This window comes from Hypanus sabinus, chromosome 19 (genome assembly GCF_030144855.1).
Source record: "Hypanus sabinus isolate sHypSab1 chromosome 19, sHypSab1.hap1, whole genome shotgun sequence".
NCBI lineage: Eukaryota > Metazoa > Chordata > Chondrichthyes > Myliobatiformes > Dasyatidae > Hypanus > Hypanus sabinus.
The window spans coordinates 39,627,262-39,648,765 of record NC_082724.1 but is presented as its reverse complement, the minus strand read 5'-3'; the positions used below and the strand labels follow the sequence as shown (position 1 = coordinate 39,648,765).

General features: G+C 40.6%; 1 protein-coding gene across 11 annotated transcripts in view; it reads left to right on the top strand.

The window, feature by feature from the left end:
• Positions 1-518: 518 nt before the first annotated feature.
• pdzrn3b (PDZ domain containing RING finger 3b) overlaps positions 519-21,504 on the top strand; it is a 256,148-nt gene continuing 235,162 nt past the window's right edge. The window contains exons 1-3 of one of the 11 annotated variants that reach the window (XM_059944341.1): positions 519-4,703; positions 5,807-5,887; positions 6,999-7,106. In XM_059944341.1, coding sequence (XP_059800324.1) covers positions 3,990-4,703; positions 5,807-5,887; positions 6,999-7,106 — 903 coding nt within the window. In that variant the 5' untranslated portion in view covers positions 519-3,989. Of the gene's footprint in view, positions 4,704-5,317; positions 5,440-5,613; positions 5,711-5,806; positions 5,888-6,998; positions 7,107-21,504 lie in introns of those variants that run through there. The other 10 variants (XM_059944340.1, XM_059944345.1, XM_059944346.1 and 7 more) reach the window with 10 other exon arrangements.

Below are 21,504 nucleotides of genomic sequence, written 5' to 3'. Positions count from 1 at the left end.
CTGACTTTGCAGCACTTCATCAGTATTGCAATAGAGCAGGGGTTCTCAATCTTTTTTATGCTATGTACCCCTACTATTAACTGAGGGGTCCATGAACCCCAGGCTGGGAAGCCCTGGAGTGGAGTCTCATCCTAAATAATGGTAACATTAATTGTTTTGAGAGTTGTTGAGATTTATATATTAATGTAATTAATATAAATCTATAACTTTGTTAATAGGTTTAGTCAGATTATGCTGAATAGGATTCTGGCATTAAAGCTGAATTTGCTTTCAAATAAATAGATCAGCCATGGCTGCTGGAAATAATTGATTTTATGCAGTTTGTTTGAAGGTCAATGTTGTTATCAGAGTTAGAGAAAGATAAATATTATCAATGTTACTAAAATATTCTTGCACAACATTGTATATGAAATCTAAGAGAAGCACATTTTCTTTTTGTTCCCAAAGGAAAAGAAAACACAGAATTATTAATCCTTCCCAATCTGTCTGGAATTCTATACAAAACATGTGTTTGGTTTTGTACAAGTGTAATGCTTATGCGACTGGCTGGTGTATGTCTAGGGGAAAATTCGTCCACCCGCCAAACCGCACCTCCCGTCTACATGGATGCTGTGAAATACACGCTAATACAAACTTGCACACACAATATCAAGCGCACACCACGTATGTTTACAGAATACACTTTATAAATCTTACTAGAACTAAGTGATTAATAATGAAACAATATATATGAAGGGAAAGAAAACAAAGAAAAGGCGCCAAAACATCAGAGTTCAGTCAATTAGTGCACATCGTTGGAGATCAACCATCGAACCCTCTGACCACTCTTCGATCTTCTCTGACCTCCACGACCCGCGCATCTGGGACCACCCTCGGTGATCGACCAGCAGTGTTGCACCCGTCCACCTTCCTTGCGGTCTTCTTCCCGACTCCCAAAAGTCCATGCAGTCCCAGCTCACAGACTCACAAGAGAAAATAACATCTGACCCAAATGGTTAACAAATAAATACAATCCCACGTTATCAGTAACTATAACCCAAACAAGCTTTGAGAAGCTTCGAGATTGCTCTGCCAGTTAGCATAACAAAGAAGCATTTTTACTTTTAACTTTTACTTTTAAGCCATTTTGATTAACATACGCAGTACACAAGAACTTTACTTTACTTTAACAGCATGCTGTGTTTAAAAATTCATAAAAGTTAAAATGTTTTATATGTGAAAATCAAAATAAAATTTGCAGATACTAGAATTCTTAATTAAAATACAGAAAGTGCTGGGAACATTCAGCAGGTCAGACAACATCTGGAGAAAGAGCAGAGTTAACATTTCAGGCCCAATTCATAAAAACTGCAAAAGAGAGAAAATAAGACAGTTTTCAGTTGCACAGGAGTTGAAAGTGGAATGGGTGAAACAAAGGAAACAGGTTAATATGTCATCTACAGTAGAAGGGAGCTATACTTTTTTGTCTGTGCCTTCCTATTGAAGTGGGACATGCCTAGTAGGTCAGGCTACACCAACAGAATAAGCAAAATATAGTGTTACAGTTACAGAGAAAATGCAGTTTAGGCCAACAGTAAGATGCAAGGGCCATGACTATTTAAGATTGAGAGATCAATAATGCGCCTTCATTGTACAAAAGGTCCATACAGGAGTTTTATAATGGTGGAACAGAAATTGAAGCTTGGTAGTGTGCTTGCGTATCTTCTAAACAATGGGATGAGGAGAAGAGAGAGTGACTGAGGTGGGAGGGGTCTTTCATTATGCTGGTTGCTTTACAAAGGCAGTGAGAAATGTAGGAGGAGTCAATGGAGAGGAGATTGGTTTTTTTGTGATAGATCAGGCTATGTTCACAACTGCAATTTCTCGTGATCTGGAGAAGAGCAGCTGTCACTCATTCCAATCTGTGACACATCTGGACAAGATGCTTTCTATTAAAATTGTTGAGACATCAGGGACACGAAGAATTTCTTTACTCTTCAGAAAAAATAGAGGCACTGTGCTTTCCTGGCCTGTCCTGATACAATCAGAAGGGAAGAACAAGTTAGCTGATGTTGGAGAATTCAATATTGAGCCCTGCAGGCTGCAGCATACCTTGAGCCCAAACTGGAGCTTGTTGGAATAGTTTGAGTTTCTGCATTGTGGAAAGTGGCAGATACAGCATCCTCAGTGGTAGTATGGGGAATAGTCATACAATGTAGAGTACTTGGGGAGGGACAGAGGAGCAGATCAGAGAATCACAAAGTTTGCTTTGAAATGCCTTTAGGGGAGAGTAAGGGAATATATGTTCTTTGGTTGATTGATTTTGGAGCTGGGTGTAAATGAAAGATGATCCATTGAATGTATAGACTGTTGGGGTGGAAGATGAGGATGAGGGAAAACACTGAAGTTGGTCTTTCTGGGAGAAAACGAAGTCTTATTGAATAGTCAAGCAGCCACAAATGCTTATTTCTATTTATTATGTTCTTACGCTGTGACATGTCGAATAACCCTTCACAATTATTTCCATACCCCCTTCCATTTTCTTCCTTTCTCTTATTCCACTCCTCCATTACTCATCTCCCTGTATTGTTTATTATCTTTCACTTTTGTATGTCCGTAGATCTCCCCTTCCCTTGATAAGTATTAATCCCCAGGTCTAGTTGTCTTCATATGCTGTTTGCCCCACTTTATTCAATTTGGCCCTTAGACTAATGATTTTGGTACTTGGGTGTGTTAGCGAAGGCCAATTTTTTGTCAGTCTACCCCCTAAATAACTAGCGAGGCCATCACCTATTCTGTTTAAACAAAAGATGTGCCTTTGAAGACAGGTCTCTGCGACTAATGGAACTTGGGTTAAGCAGAGGTTATCCATGCTGGCCTCAGCAAACAAATGCATGCACGCTGAATAACAACGTACCACAATACCAGCCTTGCAAAATTTGCAGATTTTGTGATCCCAGACCTATAGTGCAATTTGCTGGCTTGGGCCATTAGTTCTAATTGCTGCCTTACTCGTTACTCACACACTGACTTTCAACAAATTAGTCTCTGCAATTTGGACGCCAGTTGGAGTGGGGGGGGGGGGGTGGTGGGTAATGGGACTTCGAGTCATTTGTAGTGATGTAAGGGGCATAACAATAACCGTCAGAGAACGGGAGAAAATGTCTGACTTTCGGGGACTAAGCCCAACCCTCCAGCGATGAGCCGTCAGAGCGGCTTATGGGACCTGTAACCGGGTCAGGTGCGAGGACTGCGCTCCCTCAGCCAGAGGTGAGATGTTACCCCACTCCCCACCCAGAAACGAAATGCTCCGCTGCTATTATTTATAAAAATCAGTATTATCTTCCGCAAATTCGTCTGCGTTATCTGCAATTAGGATGATTTTAAGTTCCTCCCGCAATTTAGGTGAGCTGACGTCTTCTGGTACAGTAAGAAGTTTGCTATTCCATGGCAAAGCTCTGAATTCTCGGGTATCGCTTAACCCATTTCATACTTTAACCTTGACGCTGATCACAGGTGCAATTGATGAAAGTAACGCAACTTATCGCCCCGGCTGTGTTGAGCAGCCCGGCGTCGGCGATACAGCTACAGGAGCGGGGCAAAGAGGTAAATTTCCTTCAACCTAAAAATAGGCTCAATTCTGTGACAAATATGTCCACGTCCCTCGTCTGTCCAACAGCGTTCCGTAACTTCAGCCACTGTCGTGCTTATAACACAAACCCAAACAAATTTCCAACCGACCGGAGAGAGTTGCCAACTGCGTACCGATACTGATCGAAACCACCCAGCACACTGCAGCATTTTTGGTTGTTTTGAAACATTTGTTTCTAGTTTGCTCCCCTAGGATAATGGGTACGGTAGGCGGTCCTTCTGCATCCTTTTCAAGGAAGTATTAGACGATTAGGTTCGTCAGTTTAGAGCCAGCAGCTGGCTGCCAATGAGTGAGGAAAACCAGCGGAAGAGGGTGCAGAACTTTCAGCCTTAGTGGTGGGTTGACGGGGCTTTCAAAAATGGGATTTGACCTGGAGCGTTTCAGCGAGGAAGTGGATCCCGACTTTAAATGCAACTTGTGCAATAAAGTGCTGGAAGATCCCCTCACAACCCCTTGCGGACACGTCTTCTGCGCCGGCTGCCTCTTGCCTTGGATCGTGCAGCGAGGCAACTGCCCGGTGAACTGCCGGAGGGTCGCCATCAAGGAGCTGAACCACGTCCTGCCGCTGAAAAACCTCATCCTGAAACTGGAGATCCGTTGTGACAACTACGAGAGGGGCTGCGGGAAAGTGGTGCGGCTGCAGCATTTGGCAGAGCACACGGAGATGTGCGACTACTCGCCGGCTGAGTGCCGGAATAAAGGCTGCGGCGAGTTGCTTAACCTGAAGGACGTGGACGCGCACATGCGGGAAAGCTGCGAGCAGCGGCCGGTCGGCATCTGCCAGCGCGGCTGCGGCCTGATGCTGGTCCACGGCGAGCAGAAGCTGGGCACGCACTGCTGCCTTCAGGCGCTCAAGGCGAACTGCCAAGCGCTGCAGGGCCAGATCGTGTCGCTGGAGCGCGATCTGAAGAAACAGAGCACCAGGTCGGGCAAGCGTGAGAAGTCGCTGTTGTCGCAGCTGTCAGCCCTGCAGAGCGAGGTGCAGATGACAGCTCTCAAGTACCAGAAGAAATTCACAGAGTACAGCGCCAGGATACGGTCCCTGACCAAAAGCCTCCCTACTCACTGCAATGTGAGTTTTGTTTTGCCTCTTTCGACCCCCCCCCTCCCCCGCCCGTCTTTTCTGTCAGTGTGGGATGCTGGGGGTGGGGGAGTAAGTGGTAGCCCGAGTCTGATAGAGTGGCGCGCGTGCTCGAGGAGACGGGGTGTATCTGGGTCAGTCATGAGCACCCCCCACACACACTCACGTTCCGGGAATCTCTCCCGTGGACACGGCCCCAAACGTTGACTCTCTCCCATTCACAGTAACGACCTTCACAAAGGGGGGACTCCGGGGATATCTGTCTCATTGTTTATCTCACACACACACAATCATGGACCATCCCAGCATGAAGTCACAAACTTCAGACTTTCACACACTCAAATACAGGCTTCCACACAGATGCAGATTCCAGGCTCTCTCTCGCCCCCTCTCTTAAACAAACACAAGATCACTGGCGGTCTTAGATTCTCACATCGACGTGGTCTCACTGTATCTCTCTCCCTATCTCACAAACACCCGTAGATTCTCTTAGAGATACAAAGAGTCTTGGGCAAACTACAGACTCGTATGGAGACGCATGGACCATTGCGCAAATACACCACACACACCTTTTCTTCACAACTTCCATAAAATCAAACAATGAATGACCGGGAGCTCAGATATTTAATAATACATCCTGCAGTTACAATCTTCTATATTCTAAGGGGCGACGTGGTATCCGTACAGCATTTAACCTCAGAGACAGCGAAAAGATGCGATGAGAAAGGTTGTTACTCTTATTTTTTTTTAAAGTTAATGATCAATATATTGCTCATTTTTATAACGTATTTCACGAAGCATTGTCGTGGAATGAAATATTTGAAGCGAACTGTCCTGGGTGGGTATTTGTGAGTTTAAAAGGGCTGTATATTGCTGTCGTGGCTTTAACCTTGGCGGCAGGTATGACCGGAACAAGCCACCTTCCCGCTGTCGCTGAACGGTTTGGTGGAAGTTTCCACCGGTTTTTCAGCAATTGTTACTCTTATTCACAGCAGTCGGTACTTAATATTTTTGCCTGATTGCGTGCGCTTGCCAGCCGTTCATTAACAGTTGTTTAGATCCAGACCAACACCTGCCATTTTATCTGTTTTTAGGGCGGAGTGACCCTGACCATAATTATGCAGCGAGATGCGGGCTCCCTCGGATTTAATATTATCGGCGGCAGACCCTGGGCGGTATGTTTGCAGTTCAGTTATATTCATTATGGTTTCCCAAAATATTCCTTAGTAGGTATATGCCCTATAGGTTGTGCTGCGACGAGTGGGAGGTCTTCAATCACATTTGCACCGTCTGACCTCTCTAATGCCCACTATGGAGGACGTGCACTCGGACCTTTAGCAGCGTTGAAATACTTTGCACAACGTGTCAAAGTGGCTGCCTGGAAATATCCCTGGCAGCCCCAGCTCGTTTGACGCTCACATATTTAAGATGTACAAGCGCCCAGCTGCAAGGCGATTCAGTTATTGCCATCACTTCTCAGCCGGCTTTCTTATCACTGTAATGGGAAGTTATTTCACTGTGTTGAATCTTACAATAACAGGAAACAATAATGTCCATTTGTATCGTGCAATGGATTTAGTATAAATATTCCAATGCATTTCGTGGTAATGTCAAATTTTTAAGGAAAAAAACTTCATGTTTGAAGAGATGTCAGAGCAGGTGTCCAAAGATTTTTCAGAAAGGTAGGTTTTGAAAGGAATGGGGATAGGGAAAACAATGTTGGAGGTGTTTTGCTCGGGAATGCGAGTCTTCCGGATGACGACTAAAGGCATGGCTACAAGTGGTGGTGAGATTAAACTCAGGAATGCAGAGCATTGGAGGAGATGTTCATCTCTGACAGTGGAAGAGATTACAGAGATGAAACTAACTAGTTTTAGCAGTGGGCAGGTATGCAACTGGTTCAGTGTCAGAGAGGGGTGGTGTTGGTGGCCTGGGAACAAGTTGTGATACAGATTTCAACTTTTAATACATGTAGGTGGAATCATTTCCTTTTTTGTTGGTGCTGGATGTCAAAAATGTTGAGGCAATGAAAGATTAAGTGAAAATTGTGACATGAAGCCATGTCTCATTGGTATAAATTAAATATTTTGGATGGTATTTAACCTATTACATATAATATCTAGATGTTGCTGAGAGACAGCAGGTTAGAAATAGGAAACGTGAAATAGATCTAAATCATCGCAAAGTGATACAGCCTCTTTGGATTTATTTGAAGTTATTTCCTGCTCTACATTTTAAAAGCTAAATTAGCTTTTTTTTTTGCTTGTGGTGCTATTTTTTGAAAAGGAAAATGAAGAGAGCACCGTGTCTGAGGGGATCTTTGTGTCAAAGATAGTGGAGAATGGACCTGCAGACAAAGAAGGTGGACTGCAGATGCATGACAGAATTCTAGAGGTAGGTGGAGCACTTTGTTCTCAATCGTTGATAACCCAAAGTTCTGAGCCAAAATGTATGTTTGTTTGGTATGGGGTGACACATGACTACTTTAAAACATCTTATTTCCATTTTATTGCTTATATTGTGTATAATTTTCAGCCATTTACAGAAAAAAACTATTTTGTGCTATTGTAATTTGTAAGTGATGTAGATTGGACAAGATTCAATGTAATATACTCTGCTCATGATATAAATTAAGATGTACAACACCGACAGTATTTACTTCTACTCTCTGGTGTTTGTGTGGAGGAAGCTGGATTATGTTCTCCTTTAATTGTATACTACATGCCAATTCTCAGATGTACGCCGCTTGTAATGGCATTTGACTTTTCCAGACTTGTAATTGTGGTCTTTCTGCATGAGGAGACCAGCAATCCCAGGTCAGGAACTCCCAGGGAGTCGTGACTCCACCAGGTCACTAGGGTTGGAGGTCTCTGTGAGACCAGAAGTCAAGGCCTGAAGGTCAAACCCTTGATCGGCAAGTTCTGGGGTTGATACACAGATGTCAGCAAAACCTGGAGGGCAAGTACAAATATTGAAGGCCAAAGTGCTTGTGTTGTTCTGCTGAACATTGAGGGCATGCTGTGCTGTCGTTAGAATGTGTATCAATGCTTGCACGCTGCCCCCAGCATATTCTTAGGTGTGTTGGCTGTTAATGTAAGTGATGTGTTTTACTGTTCCAATATACATCTGATAAATCTGAATCTGCATCCTGCAGGTCCTTGTTATTAGGATTGAGCCAATCTTGGCGGACTGGTTGATAGAGATCTGCAAAAGAAAGGGTTGTACTTTCCAAGATCAAAGTTCTGAGCCAAAATGTATGTTTGTTTGGTATGGGGTGACACATGACTACTTTAAAACATCTTATTTCCATTTTATTGCTTATATTGTGTATAATTTTCAGCCATTTACAGAAAAAAAACTATTTTGTGCTATTGTAATCTGTGTTAACCAATTCTCACACAATTTGGTTCATAGCTACTAAACTACTTACATGTGGTTATGTTTAGACTTGGTTCGATATTCCAGTATGACATCATTTACGTGTAAGTTGACCTTGGTATAAAAGTGTTTTCCTTCTCTTGGGTTGAACCTTGCTGGACTGGCTCTTGTCCAAGTTGACTGTTGAACTATAATATGTCTTGTATCTCTGTGCATGTGAATCTGAGCTATGGCCAACATTTACTGAGGGGAAAGCCGTAGTAATGGAGACTAATATCAAGAGTGAAGTTTTTTTGTGCCATACCAGAATCTAGGGAGTCCTTAGGTGTGAGTGGAAACTTTGTACATGAGTCAGAAGGCAAAAATGAAAATAAGTGGTGGATGATTAAATTATTTTGCTTTATTTTATGTTGTTATTGTTGTAGGTTCCTAATTAACAATTTTATTTGTAAACAACTTTGTAAAAACAAATAATTACTTCAATTGGTTTATACATGTTAATGATTGTTACAGACGTTTGAGCACTGTAAAATTTGCTTATATAAACCAAAATTTTTTAGGTGTTTAAAAAAAATCTGAACAAAAAGATATTTCCCAGACCAGGCACCATCAGTGGAGAGAGGAATAGAGTTAAAATTTGAGGTTGATGAAATTTCAGTTTTGACGAAGGGCAAACTCTATCTTCACATTTATCTTCCATTGAAAGTTGTTAGAGTTTCAGGAAAAAACCAAGTCAGGTCTAGTGGCTGATGCACATTTGGACGATATAAGAGTGGCTGAAAGGAGATAGCAAGCTGCAGCTCTGGGTGGTGAGGTACAACCTGCACAATCTGACCCTTTTTTGTAATACTGAGAAAGTTAGCATTCTTTTTATCCATGTGATATATCATGTTTCATGGTTCCTATCTCTCTGGTGGACAGCTTTATAGCCAGGGACTGTCTTTGAAGCTAAGTTTCCAGAAACAACATGTTATCCACTTGTACTAGTTGGGTAATATTTCTGGAGTGCTACCCTGTCCATGTTTCCCTTCCATTTCAAGGGACAGACATAGCATTATTGCTCTGACCATTGTGCTGAGATGGTTTAGTGGTTTGTTCTAGCAGTAAACATTGACTGCAAACCACTGATTTACATGTAGTACAGATTTGTTATGGAATTTGTTCAGTGATTGCAATAAAATTATGTATGTCAGACTTCTGAAGTTGAAGAAGAAATATCTAAATAATTGAGTGCCTATTTACAGGAACCATACAGATTAATTTTTAATATTACAGTTACATAATTCCAAATATAAATCGAATATTCGTGGTTGAACCACTGGAGAAGAAGACAAAAATGAACGAAGCTGGAGGGTTTTTAATTTGATCATTCTCCAGATGGCAATAACAATTTTGCATATGTGCATTATGAAATTTTTAAGCTATTTAAAAATAAATATTTTGCCCTGGGCATGAAGTTTGCTCATGCTTTTCAGTTTCAGTTCAGAGAAATACATCAGCTTTTCAGTTTTTGGAATAGTAAATTGATGAACAGGAAATAAGTTTAAGTGTTTTGTTTCACAGTTTTACTTAATTCATTATGGTCAGATTTTCAGTTAAGTAGAAAGCGAAGTGTTTGTATCTGACATGGAAATATCCAGCCAGAAAAAAATACCTTTTTCTGCTCTGATTTGCAATCAATCCCCACTTATAGGGAAGCTCTGCATAAAGAGAAGCTCTGATGTGCAGTGAAGACACAAGAGACTGCAGATGCTGGAACATTATGCTCGAAAAACACAGTAAGTCAAGCAACAACTGCCAGGAGAATGGAATTGTTGTCAGCACTGAGAGTGAAGTTAGTATAAAGAGGAGAGAGGAAATTGTGAGTAGGTCAGTGGGTGATTGGCCGGTTGAGGATAGATGAAGGATAATATTCAAAGAATAGCTGAAGGACACCTTTCTTCACACAATTTCTGAAGACCAATCACTGACTGACCCTGTCTCATCTCTTCCCCTTTAGTGCCACTGGTTGCATCAAGCTGGTTAGATCAGATTGACAGATTTTTACAAGCAGTAGACCGGGACGTAAAATGTAATAATTTCATTTAACATTTTAGAAAAAGTGGAATAAAATTCAGAACTGGCACAAAAAGTTAAGATAGACACAGATATTCTTTAACATTTTAACATATTAAAATTTTTTTACTTCATTGATATTTTAAATGTTATTCTAGGAATGACAAACCTGACACAGAAAGTTAGTTCCTCTGTGCCAGATAGCTTATTCAGCAATAATTATATCATATCTCCATATGCCATTAAGAACTCAATTACACCTCCTACAACGTGAATTACATTTTCATTGCATTTTTACAGGAGGAACTTAACATTAAAATGTTGATTTTATGTGTTTTTAATTTAAAAAGACTCAGCAATCCACCATCCTATGGAGAAGAAAAGTATCACTGACCAGATGTATTGGATTACTATGTTTAACTGTTCAGGTTTTAACACCAGTAATTGCTGTCAGGTTCACAAACAAGTGAAAGTGAACACATAACAGTTTGCTTTCATTACATCGACAGATCCTATAGCATTAATTCTTGAATCAACCAAAGCTTTCTGATAAAACCAAAGGCAATCAATTGACTTCTATCAAAAGCTCAACAATTTTGCTCCCTTCCCTGGATGCTTTGATGGGTTGCTGGTGGTACCCAACCTTATGGATGATTAATGCTTTGAAAAGATGCACATGGTTTTACATTCTCAGTTAAACTCTAGTTTCTAGTCTTACGTTTTTATGGAGGTGAGGTGCGGGCTTGATGGGGGAGGGTGGTAAATCATTTCTAGGAGTCATTTTCGAAATAACCATTTTGAATCATGATTTAAACCAATCAGATAGGGACAGGAATAATCTGTTTAGCTCCTTGAACTTGTTTCATCACTCAGATCAAGTCTGATCTTTGAGTGCATTCCATCCTCTGACCTTTTTGGTTAATCTTCAGTTAAAAGAAATCGATAAATCTCACTTTTATAATCAATGATCAAATTAGCATTTACAGGAGAGAGATCTGATGTTCTACTGCCCTTTATATGTCCTGATGTTTCCTAATATCACTGTCAAAAGGTTTGGCTTAAGTATGTGTTCTCTAGTTGAAAATCCCCCCAGTTAATAAAATATTTTCTATGTTCTTACTGTTAGTTCTGCTTAACAGCTTGTGCTTCTTCCCCTCCCACACCTTCTTGGTCTGGTTTCTTCCCCATTCCTCTCCAGTCCCGAAGAAGGGTCTCACCTGGACACTTATTCCTCCCTATAGATGCCACTTGACCTGTTGAGTTCCTTTAGCATTTTGTTTGTTGCTCTGAATTTACAGCATCTGCAGAATCTCTTGTGTTTGAGTTCAGCCAGCATGCTGGCTGATTTGGGACTCTTTAGTTAGAAAGAGAGGTTGATATACAAGGCCTTTTTTTTTGTCCTAAAGGCTGAGGGGTAACTTGATAGTCAGAATAATTTTTAAAATTCCAGCAGAGGTTTCATCATTCCTTGAAGTTTCTTAATAGGGAGCACTTACGGCATTTTTGATCTATTTGAATTTTCTTTGTTAAACAAGGAACAATTTGTATTTTATAACTGGGCTGAACTGGCTTTTAAGAACTGTTTTCAAAATTTGGCTAGATTTAGAGTAGAAATCAAAAATTCAATTCAGATTAATTTGGTTCACTGGGAAGTCCGGAATTGTGGCAGTACCTGTTCCAGTTCTCTGCGGCAGTTAGGAGGGTGCTCATGGCTTGGCGACTAAACCTTGAACAGAAGAGAGCTGAGTATGAAAAGTTATCTGGTGCTTTTGAGTTGCCTAAACTCCCATTCAGCTTGGATACTTGCAGTTGTGTCTATGATACTTCGTACACGGTGAACAAATAATGTAGACTCTTCATTTAACTCTGGTGAATTAAATTGTCACTGTGGTTGAGGTCATATACTTTGCAGGTGATTGCCTCAGAGCTGCAGTTTAGTAGCATTGCACAAAGCCTGACAAAGTACGAGGTAAAAAACCACTGACATTGCATCAACTATACCTGTGGTGGAAACTTGTATATCACGTGTCAAGTGTCATGTGAAGTTTATTGTCATTTAACTGCGTACATGTACATAATATATTTAACCATACAATGAATATAGGAATTAGAACATTTTTTAACAAGTGTGTAAAGCACAGTAGTACACGTAACACGCGTAGCATATAATAACTTATAAAGATAGGATAAAATCTACAGAGGAATCATGTATAAATAACAAACTAAAGTGCATTCGTATTTAAAAATTGTATGGTACGGAAGAGACTAACCAATGAAACTTTGAATATGATGAGGTCGGAAGTTCAGAAACCTAATGGACTGGAAGAAGAAACTGTTTCTCATCTTGACCATTCATGTTTTTCTGTGTTGTAGTTTCCTGTCTGATGGTAGAAAGCCAATGAGCATGTTGGATGGATGGGTGGGATCCTTTATAATACTAAGGGCCCTGCGTATGCATCAGTCCTGATAAATGTTTCTGATGGATTTTAGGGACCCTCTCAGCTGTTCTTACAGTCCTTTGTAGGGATTTCAGGTCCAATGCTTGACTGCTCCCATACCAGATGGAGATTCAATTTGTCAGCACACTCTCAATGGTGCTTCTGCAAAATGCAGTTTAGAATAGAAGGGTTGGGTGTTGGGAGCCTTGTTTGCTTCAATCTTCTTAGAACGTGGAGGTGCTGCTATGCCTTCTTGTTCAGGAAGGTGATATTAAGGGATCAGGTGAGATCATCGTGATGTGAACTCCCAGGATCTTTGTGAACTTAACTCCCCCTATGGAGGAGCCATGTATTCGCAGAGGGGGAAAGTTTGTCTGCATCTTCCTGAAGTCCACAATGATTTCCCTTGTCTTCTCCACGTTCAGGCCTAGGTTGTTCTTCTCACAGCAGTTCACCAACTGCCCCACTTCCTCTCTATACTTGATAAGGTCAACCAATTGATGACATGGTTTGAGGTGGATCCTGTGACACAGTTGTGTCAGCAGTGTGAACAGCGACAGGCTGAACACACAGCCTTGGGGAGCATAATGGGACTAGAGACACTGCTGCCCAGATGGACTGACTATGACCTTACTGTTAAGAAGTGCAGTATTCACTTGCAGAGGGAGGAGTTGAAATCCAGAGAGTACAGTTTCCCCACCAGTTTCTGGGGTATGATGGTGTTGAATGCTGAACTGAAGTCAAAAATAGCATTCTGGCACATGTGACCCCATTTTCCAGGTGGGACAGGACAGAGTGGAGGGCTGAGGGTGTTGCATCATCAGTGGATTGATATAAGTGATAGGCAAACTGGAAGGAGTTCAGTGTAGCTGGGACAGAGGCCTTAAATGTGCTCCGTGACCAGCCACTCAGAGCTTTTCATAATGGTTGATGTTAATGCCACCAGACTGTAATCATTTGGGCAGATTACTGTTGCCTTCTTTGCCACTGGAATGATGGTTGCTGCCTTGAAAGTTGAGGAGACAATGGATTGGTTCCATAGAGATATTGAACATATCCATCAGCAGCTCCGTCAGCTGGGCTGCGCGGTCTTTCAGAATCCGACCTGGTATATTGCACTTAGGCAGCTGGGTGTGAATGAATCCTTGACATTTATAAAATCATGAGGGGTATGAATAGGTGGATGGTCATGGCCTTTTCCCCAGGGTTTGGGAGTCCAAGACTAGAGAGCACAGACACAAGATAGGAGGGGTGAAACTGAAAGGAGTCCTGAGAGGTAACTTCTTCCAAGGGGGTAGTGCGTACTTTAAATGAGTTGCCAGAGAAAGCAGACAGATATATAGTTGGAGGTTTAAGGACTGAACATGGGCAATTGGGATTAGCAAGGAGGATGCTGTGTTCAGCAAGGACAAGTTGGGCAAAAAAACCTGTTCCCCTGCTGTATTATTCTATCACTGCTTTATCTGTTGTAATGAAAATTATTTTAAAATTGTTCCTGAGTTCTTTTCTGATTCAGCTCAGGATATTTGCATATATGTTCACAAACAAAGGAGACTGGCTCGTAGGTTAAACCACAAGAAAACATTTTATTAGAACTAGCAGAAATGCAATACAGAAAGAAAAACAAATGTCTGCAATAGTATCAGTACAGAAATCAAAATCATACTTATCAAATTTCAAAGTAAATTTATTGTCAAAGTACATATACTGCACCATATATGACCCTGGGATTCATTTTCTTGCGGGCATACTCAATAACTCCTTACTAGAACAATGACCATAATAACTTCAATGAAAGGCCACACTGACTTGGGCATTCAACTAGTGTGCAAAAGATAATGTTAGTAATAATCATAAAAAATAACGAACGAATATCGAGAATATGATGACGTGTCCTTGAAAGTGAGTTCATAGGTTGTTGGAACATTTCAGTGATCAGGCAAGTGGAGTTGAGTGGTTATCCCCTTTAGTTTAAGAGCCTAGATGGTTGATTAGTAATAACTGTTCCTGAATCTGGTGGTGTGAGTCCTCAAACCCCTGTACCTTCTTTCTGATAGCAACAGTGAGAAGAGAGCATGAGCTGGGTGGTGGGGGTCGGGGTGGGGGGGGGAAGGTGGTTCCCTGATGATTAATGCTGCTTTCCACTAAACGAGTTGATCTGTGGATTGTTGACAGACTTTCATGAAGCTTCTTGACACTGGCATCTTGACTGAAGCACTGTCTGACTGACTGACTGACTGGCTGCCTGACTGCCTATCTGTCTCGACATACTTCTCTCTACATTCTCCAAGTCTTTGCACCAGCACCGGTCATGTTCTAGCCTAAGATAAGACTCTTCCCCCTCCCCTCCCCCACACCAAGAAAGTGCCACTTTTCATACCCTTCAAAACCCCTTACATTTACACAGTTCCACCACTTGATAGTACCAGCTGCAATCCCTTATCTCTTACAACCTCCAGCCCAGACAAACTTGTTTTTTTACCATTGTGCACTATTATGGCAGCAGACTTGTATTTCCTTCACTTTCTGAAATCTTTGCTGTGGACTGATTGTCTTGTACTCTCTCAAAACAATCCTTCTTGCAGTTAACATCATTCTGTCCTGCAGACTTCCATTTTATTTTAGTATATAGGATATGCATAAATCACATTTCATTCTTTCTTTACATCTATATTTTTGTGGATGAACATACCATTGGAGAATAGAATGGTTACACACAGCAGAAGCATATGGACCTCCAAGTGAAATGGGATAAAGTGCTTGAGAAACTCAGGGAGGTGATGTAGCAGAGGAATCACCAGGACCCGATGCACTGCAAGTTTAGATTTAGAGGAAGTGGTTGCAGTGATAGTGAACCAATTGGTTAAAAATTTTCATAACCCACTAATCTCCAGAAGGATACCAGAGTCTTGAAAATATCCAATATGACTATCTTGTTTTTTAAAAAAAACAGAAATCAAAAGGTATTGAACTGCACACCGGTTAATTTAACAACTATTATTGACAAGATGCTAGAGTCAATAGAAGAGGAAATAGTTAATTTTTTTGGAAAGTTATGTAATTAAATCCAATCACCATGATTTTATGAAAGGTGAATCATTTTTAATAAATGTGTTTAATTTTTTGAGGTAATAGTTGATAGAGGAGAATCTGCAGATGTAATGCCACACAGAAGGCAGGTGCATAACTATGTTATTGTTGGAAGTGTGCTCAAATGGATTGAAAACTGACTCAGAGAAAACAGAGTTGGTATAAAAGAGTTTTCAGACTGGAAGGGAGGTATCTAGTGCAGAGAATATACTGCACTGGCTGCAATTAACCATTGTTTACCTGGAAGCAGGAACAGAATGAAAAGATGCTGATGATAGGCGCAAAGAGTCAGAAAGGCAGTTTGTGAGAAGGATACTGTAATTTTGCAACAAGATTCAGATAAATTAAACGTGTGGGTAGAAGACTGGCAAATGGAGTTTAAGGTGGGGGGCATGCATTTTGGTAAGACAAGTCAAAAGGCACAATATTATCTAAATGAGGAGAGACTGAAGATGAGTGAAGTATTGGCGGGCCTAAGAGTTCTTTTAAACAAATCACAAAAGTTCAATAAGTCATTAAGAAGGAAAATGGCATCTTGGCCTTCATTGCAACAAATGTTTGAGTTTAAAAATAAGGAAGCTATATTGCAATTGTATGGGGTGTTTTAAAAGAGACAGTCATTTAAAACTGAGGTATGTAGACATTGCTTTTTGCAGATGGCATTGAATCTCTGGAATTCTCTGCTCTGGCGAGTTCTGGAAACTGGATCGTTGGAAGTATTTAAAGTGGAGGTGGTTAAATATTTAATAGATTGAGGAATAGAGGGTATGGCAAAATGACACAGCAGAGGAGTTGAGGTTAGCTCAATTTCTTTGAGCATGATTATATGAAAATGATGGAGCAAGCTGTAAGGGCCTCATGGCATACTGCTGTCCATACTTTCTTGTGTTCTCATGTTCCTAATGAAGTTTGCACTGCAACAAGGCTGAATGAAGCCCATGTTCTTCCATCACTGTTGGCAATATGGACATTGATGATCTCTCCGGAGTAATGTTGACCTATTATTAATCTATGTGAATTACTGGTTGAATGAAGTATAAGCCCTCATTTTTTAAAAATAACCATCAACAGCCTTTCTTCAAAATGCAGCAAAGAGTTAATTGCAAACACATATTGACAGTGAAAGGGTGTTAAGGTAAACTTCTGCCTGTGGGAAAGTTAGAGGTGTTTCTAATTACATAGATTTATGATTTAATCACTATGACAGCTGTAAGAGTCTGGCAATGCCCATAAATACTGAGTAGTAGTAAATATAGTCAAAAATAAGCTGTGCAGTTTGTGAAAGAGGATTTAAAAAATTCCTGCAAGATGGCATATTTTATGACTGGCTCACTGTGAATTGCTAAGTCTTAGGTCAGTAGAGTCCCAAAAAAAGACATATTTTATTCTGTTTTGTTTTGTGACTTTATTGTTGTATCTAAGGAAAAGAACACAAAATCACAGAGTCATACAGTACAAAAGCTGGGCCTTTGGGCCATACTGACCATCAAGTACTTTCCATTTAACAGCCCTTGGCCTGTAGCATATTTTGCTTTTGCAATTGTATTCATCCAAATGCTTCTTAAATGTTGTGAGATGACCTGCCTTCCTGGGCAGTGCATTCCAGATTGCAACCACCCTCATTCATTGGCCAATTTTCCAGGTAATCAGTATGATCTTCCAGCCTCAGGTTACCCTCCTATCAATAACAGCATCTATTTTCATTTAATTTTCACATAGTTGTTCCTTGTACATTTGCACCTAAGTCTTTAATGTGGAAAACAAGTAGCAAAGGTCCTGTATTGATCAAACACGAAGAAATCTGCAGGTGCTGGAAACTGAAACAACACACACAAACTGCTGGTGGAACACAGCAGGCCAGGCAGCATCTATAAGGAGAAGCACTGTCGATGTTTTGGGCTGAGTTCATCCTGACGAAGGGTCTCAGCCCGAAACATCGACAGTGCTTCTCCTTATAGAGGCTGCCTGGCCTGCTGTGTTCCACCAGCATTTTGTGTGTGTTGTCCTGTATTGATCCCCATTTGCTTCATTCCAGTCATCTGACATCTCACTTATGATCAGCAGAGATTTAACTATCGTGCTTATTTGCCTGAAATGGGCCCACAATAACTGATAAAAAAAACTGAAAGTGTAGGGAATATATTTTTGCTGTCCAGATCAAGGCAGTCTTTGGGGGGGGGGGAGGGGGAGTAGGGACTCAAGATTGCTGTGACCATTTAACATAGATGACCTATCACATGAGATTCCCATTTTTTGACACTTTGGACTGGGGCACATTGAGAAAGGTCCTATTGAGTTATGCCAAAGCAGGCTAAGCATGTGAAAGTCTTTATTTTTGTGAGTGGCCTACAGCAACTATAAGCCACATATGCAAGGATGGCAATGACTAAACTGGCTGCGCTTTAGCCATCCCTGGCACACTTGCATGTCTAGTTGCTCTCCTGGGGTCAAAAATAACAAAGACTTGTAAGCAAAATTATGGACATTGCAGTCTGCACAGATACTCCTGAGTTTTCACTACTAAACATTTTATAAAGAGCTTATTTGGCAGTGTTTTAAATTCCTGTTTTCTTACTCATTCTTGACAACTGGCTAACTTCAGTTCAGTACCAAGTGTGTGTCCAAAGATCAGAGTCATTTCTTTAGTTTAATCTTTTATGTTATTACAACAAATGGACTCAAACTCCGAGTTGTGAATAGGAAGTGCCATTAAAAGTATTGCTGTTGATTTCAATGCTCACCTCTAAAATGTGTAAATGAGCTTTTCAATCTAGAATTTATATTTTATTTAGATCCTCTCTTAGCTTATCATTTTGAAGTGGCTAATGTGATGGTCTTATCAGATTTATTGTGTTCCCGACTTTGGTAAGTGTTTGGCATGGTTTTGACATTGCTGAAAGCTGTGACACATTTTCCTAATCTCCAGGAGGGCTTGCTAAAATGTAAGAAAGAAAATGATGAGTGGAAGCTTTTCTCTTTTAAGCACTTAGGCAAATACCACTAAGCCACAGCATTCCTTTGCTGTTAACTCAGTACATACCCCTGCTGATGAATACAATACTTGAAATGATATTCAGTTGAAAGTTGATTGATTTTCCAGTGAGAATCTTGTTATTGATCCAATGGATGTGTCCACACGCAAGTTCCTGCTGGTTTCAGCTGTCTTCATCAATGTGGACTGACAGAAAAATCATTTATTCGAAGCTCTGTCGCCTTGACTTTTGTATTATAAATGGTTTAGACCAAAAGACACACATGCAGAATTAGGCCATTCTGCCCATCGATTGGCAACCATTTTGGGGAAGAAGGATTTGATGCAGTCAGTTTATACAATTACATGGCAGTAATTTCTGTGCTAGTACTTTCCCAGAGTGTGGGAGAATTTACTTAACTATAGGAAGCTTCTTAACCTGAGTCTCAAGGCAAATAAGCTTAAGTAATTTGGCCATTTAAGGTAAACCTTCTTTTCTGCCAGAGAACAAACAAAAGCAGCTGATGCAGTGACCCATTTTGTGATTGTGGTTGCTATTCTGAAAAGTACCATTTAGCCTCAGCCCCTACTTGACCCTTAAGAATTCATTTGACAGGTGTGAGGCCGGAAGGTTCCAGAACAAAATGTGAAGTAACATTTCAGAAGCAGCTGCATATGTTCAAGTTATTGCTCAATGTGCACATGCAGTTGATTTCAAGGCCTTCATTTTCCATGGCATGAACTTTGCATTTGCACACCACGTTATTTACTAATCTCTCTTTTCCTCATTTTTACTGTAATTTGAAGCAATGTATGGTAGTTTCACTCTTAGAAAATATGTAATAATATCCACCCTTAGCATAAAATACTGTTTCTTCCATTTAATTGTGTAATTTAACAACCAAAGCAAATAACCCATGGTAAACAATTTATTGCTATTCCATTTCAAATAAATTCACTCACTAAATTTTGATCATCACATTTACTCTATTTAAAGTATTTTTTTTTGGAAGGCACTGAAAATGGTTTTCTATGTTATAGTTTTCTAACTATAGTAAACATTCACAAAACTAACTTGTAGATTAAGGTTTCCTTCTTGATTTTGAATTTCATACTTTTCGTCAAAGAAATGATGCATTTTCTTCAGAGAATGTGTGTGGACCTTGAAAATTCTGCAACTCTTCTATTTAATTTAATAACAGTTGGTGCTGGTTTCACCAGATGGTAAAGATTTTGTGCAATGATACAAGAGTGGTGCTACGGTGAAAAATAAATGGCTGAAAAGTCACTGGTGCATAAAACAAGTTCTCTGTATCATCATAGAGGCAGCATCTACTTATGCCACCTTGTGACTTCCTTCTCCTCTGGTCTTTCTCCCCAACCATGAAATTATTGCAACTAAGCTAGAACTCACTATTTTCCCCAGGTCCAAGACTTCCTGCTGGACCGAACATTTTAAGCATTTTTAGGGTTACCTAATTGCTTCCTGAATGGGGTAACTCTGAGAATTCCTTGTCAGCCCAGTATCTTCACTTTGCATAGTCCATAGTAGATTCATCAACTGGAGGTATCACTCGTCAATTATTCTTACCTCCCCAATTGTTGTATCACTTCCCCTTTAATTTACTTTACCCTTTACTGGCATTCCTATTTGTTTTCTATGTACCATCATGAATCCTCTGGCTCCTACTTTTTAGTGGATTTTAAAAAAATATTTACCACTAAATAATATGTATTCAGTGTGTGCTTTTGATCATATGTATCTTTGATGTGCATTTGGTGGATTTCGATCATATCTTCAAACTTAGACCAAAATTCTGCATTACCACACACAACTGTAAGCAAGGACAGCTTGGATAGAATGGTCGGTCCACTCCTGCGGTGAAGGGTTTATGGATTAACAATGTGAGTGGCTAGCCAAGGTCATCAGGGCTCCGAGCTGCAGCTGCCTGGTTTCAAATAGGTCTCATCTCGACAGGCAATGCTAGATATAACCCTTCCTGTTTATAAACACATTCCCAGCTGTCTGCTTCTCTGAACAATTAGTTCTCATTCTGTTCTCATTCTTTTGCTCATTTCTTACTCTTGGCTTGCTCTCTCTCTCTTGCACTCTCTGAATCCAGAATCAGATTTAACAACACTGGGATATGTCGTGAAATTTGTTAACTTAGCGGTAGCAGTACAATGCAATACATCATAATATAGATTTTCTTTCAAAAGTGAAGTTGTGTTCATGGTTCAATGTCCATGAGGGGAAGAAGCTGTTCCTGAATTACTGAATGTGTGCCTTTAGGCTTCTGTACCCCTTTCCCAATGGTAACAATGAGAAAAGGGCATGTCTTGGTGATGGGTGTCCTTAATAATGGATGCCCGCTTCCTGAGATACCACTCCTTGAAGATGTCTTAGATACTACTATGATTTCTTACTCATTTCTGTCTCTGTCCCTCTCTTTCTTTTCTTTCTCACTTTCATGCATGCTCTTTCTTCTAGCTGTTCCTTCAGTTTGACCTGCTCTGCTAGAACACTGCTGTTCTCTGTATTTATCCCTTTCATTCTTCAGCTTTTCTGTTTGCACATTGTGTGATTTGATACTTTATCCTTTCCTGCAAAGACATACAACTTTCTCTCCCTTTCTTCTTGATGCACCATCAATAACTCTCGGAGACGGGAGGTGAACGATAGGCTTTTATTAGCAGCAGAAGGGACCACGACATCTTGGAGACTGAGGGAGGAGCAGTGCCTCCAATCACCTTTATATAGGGGTCTGTCGGAGGAGCCACAGGAGCAGTCAGCAGAGGGGCATGTCCAGACAGGTATACATAGTTTACCACACCTCTTCAATTCCTTTTTCCACCACTG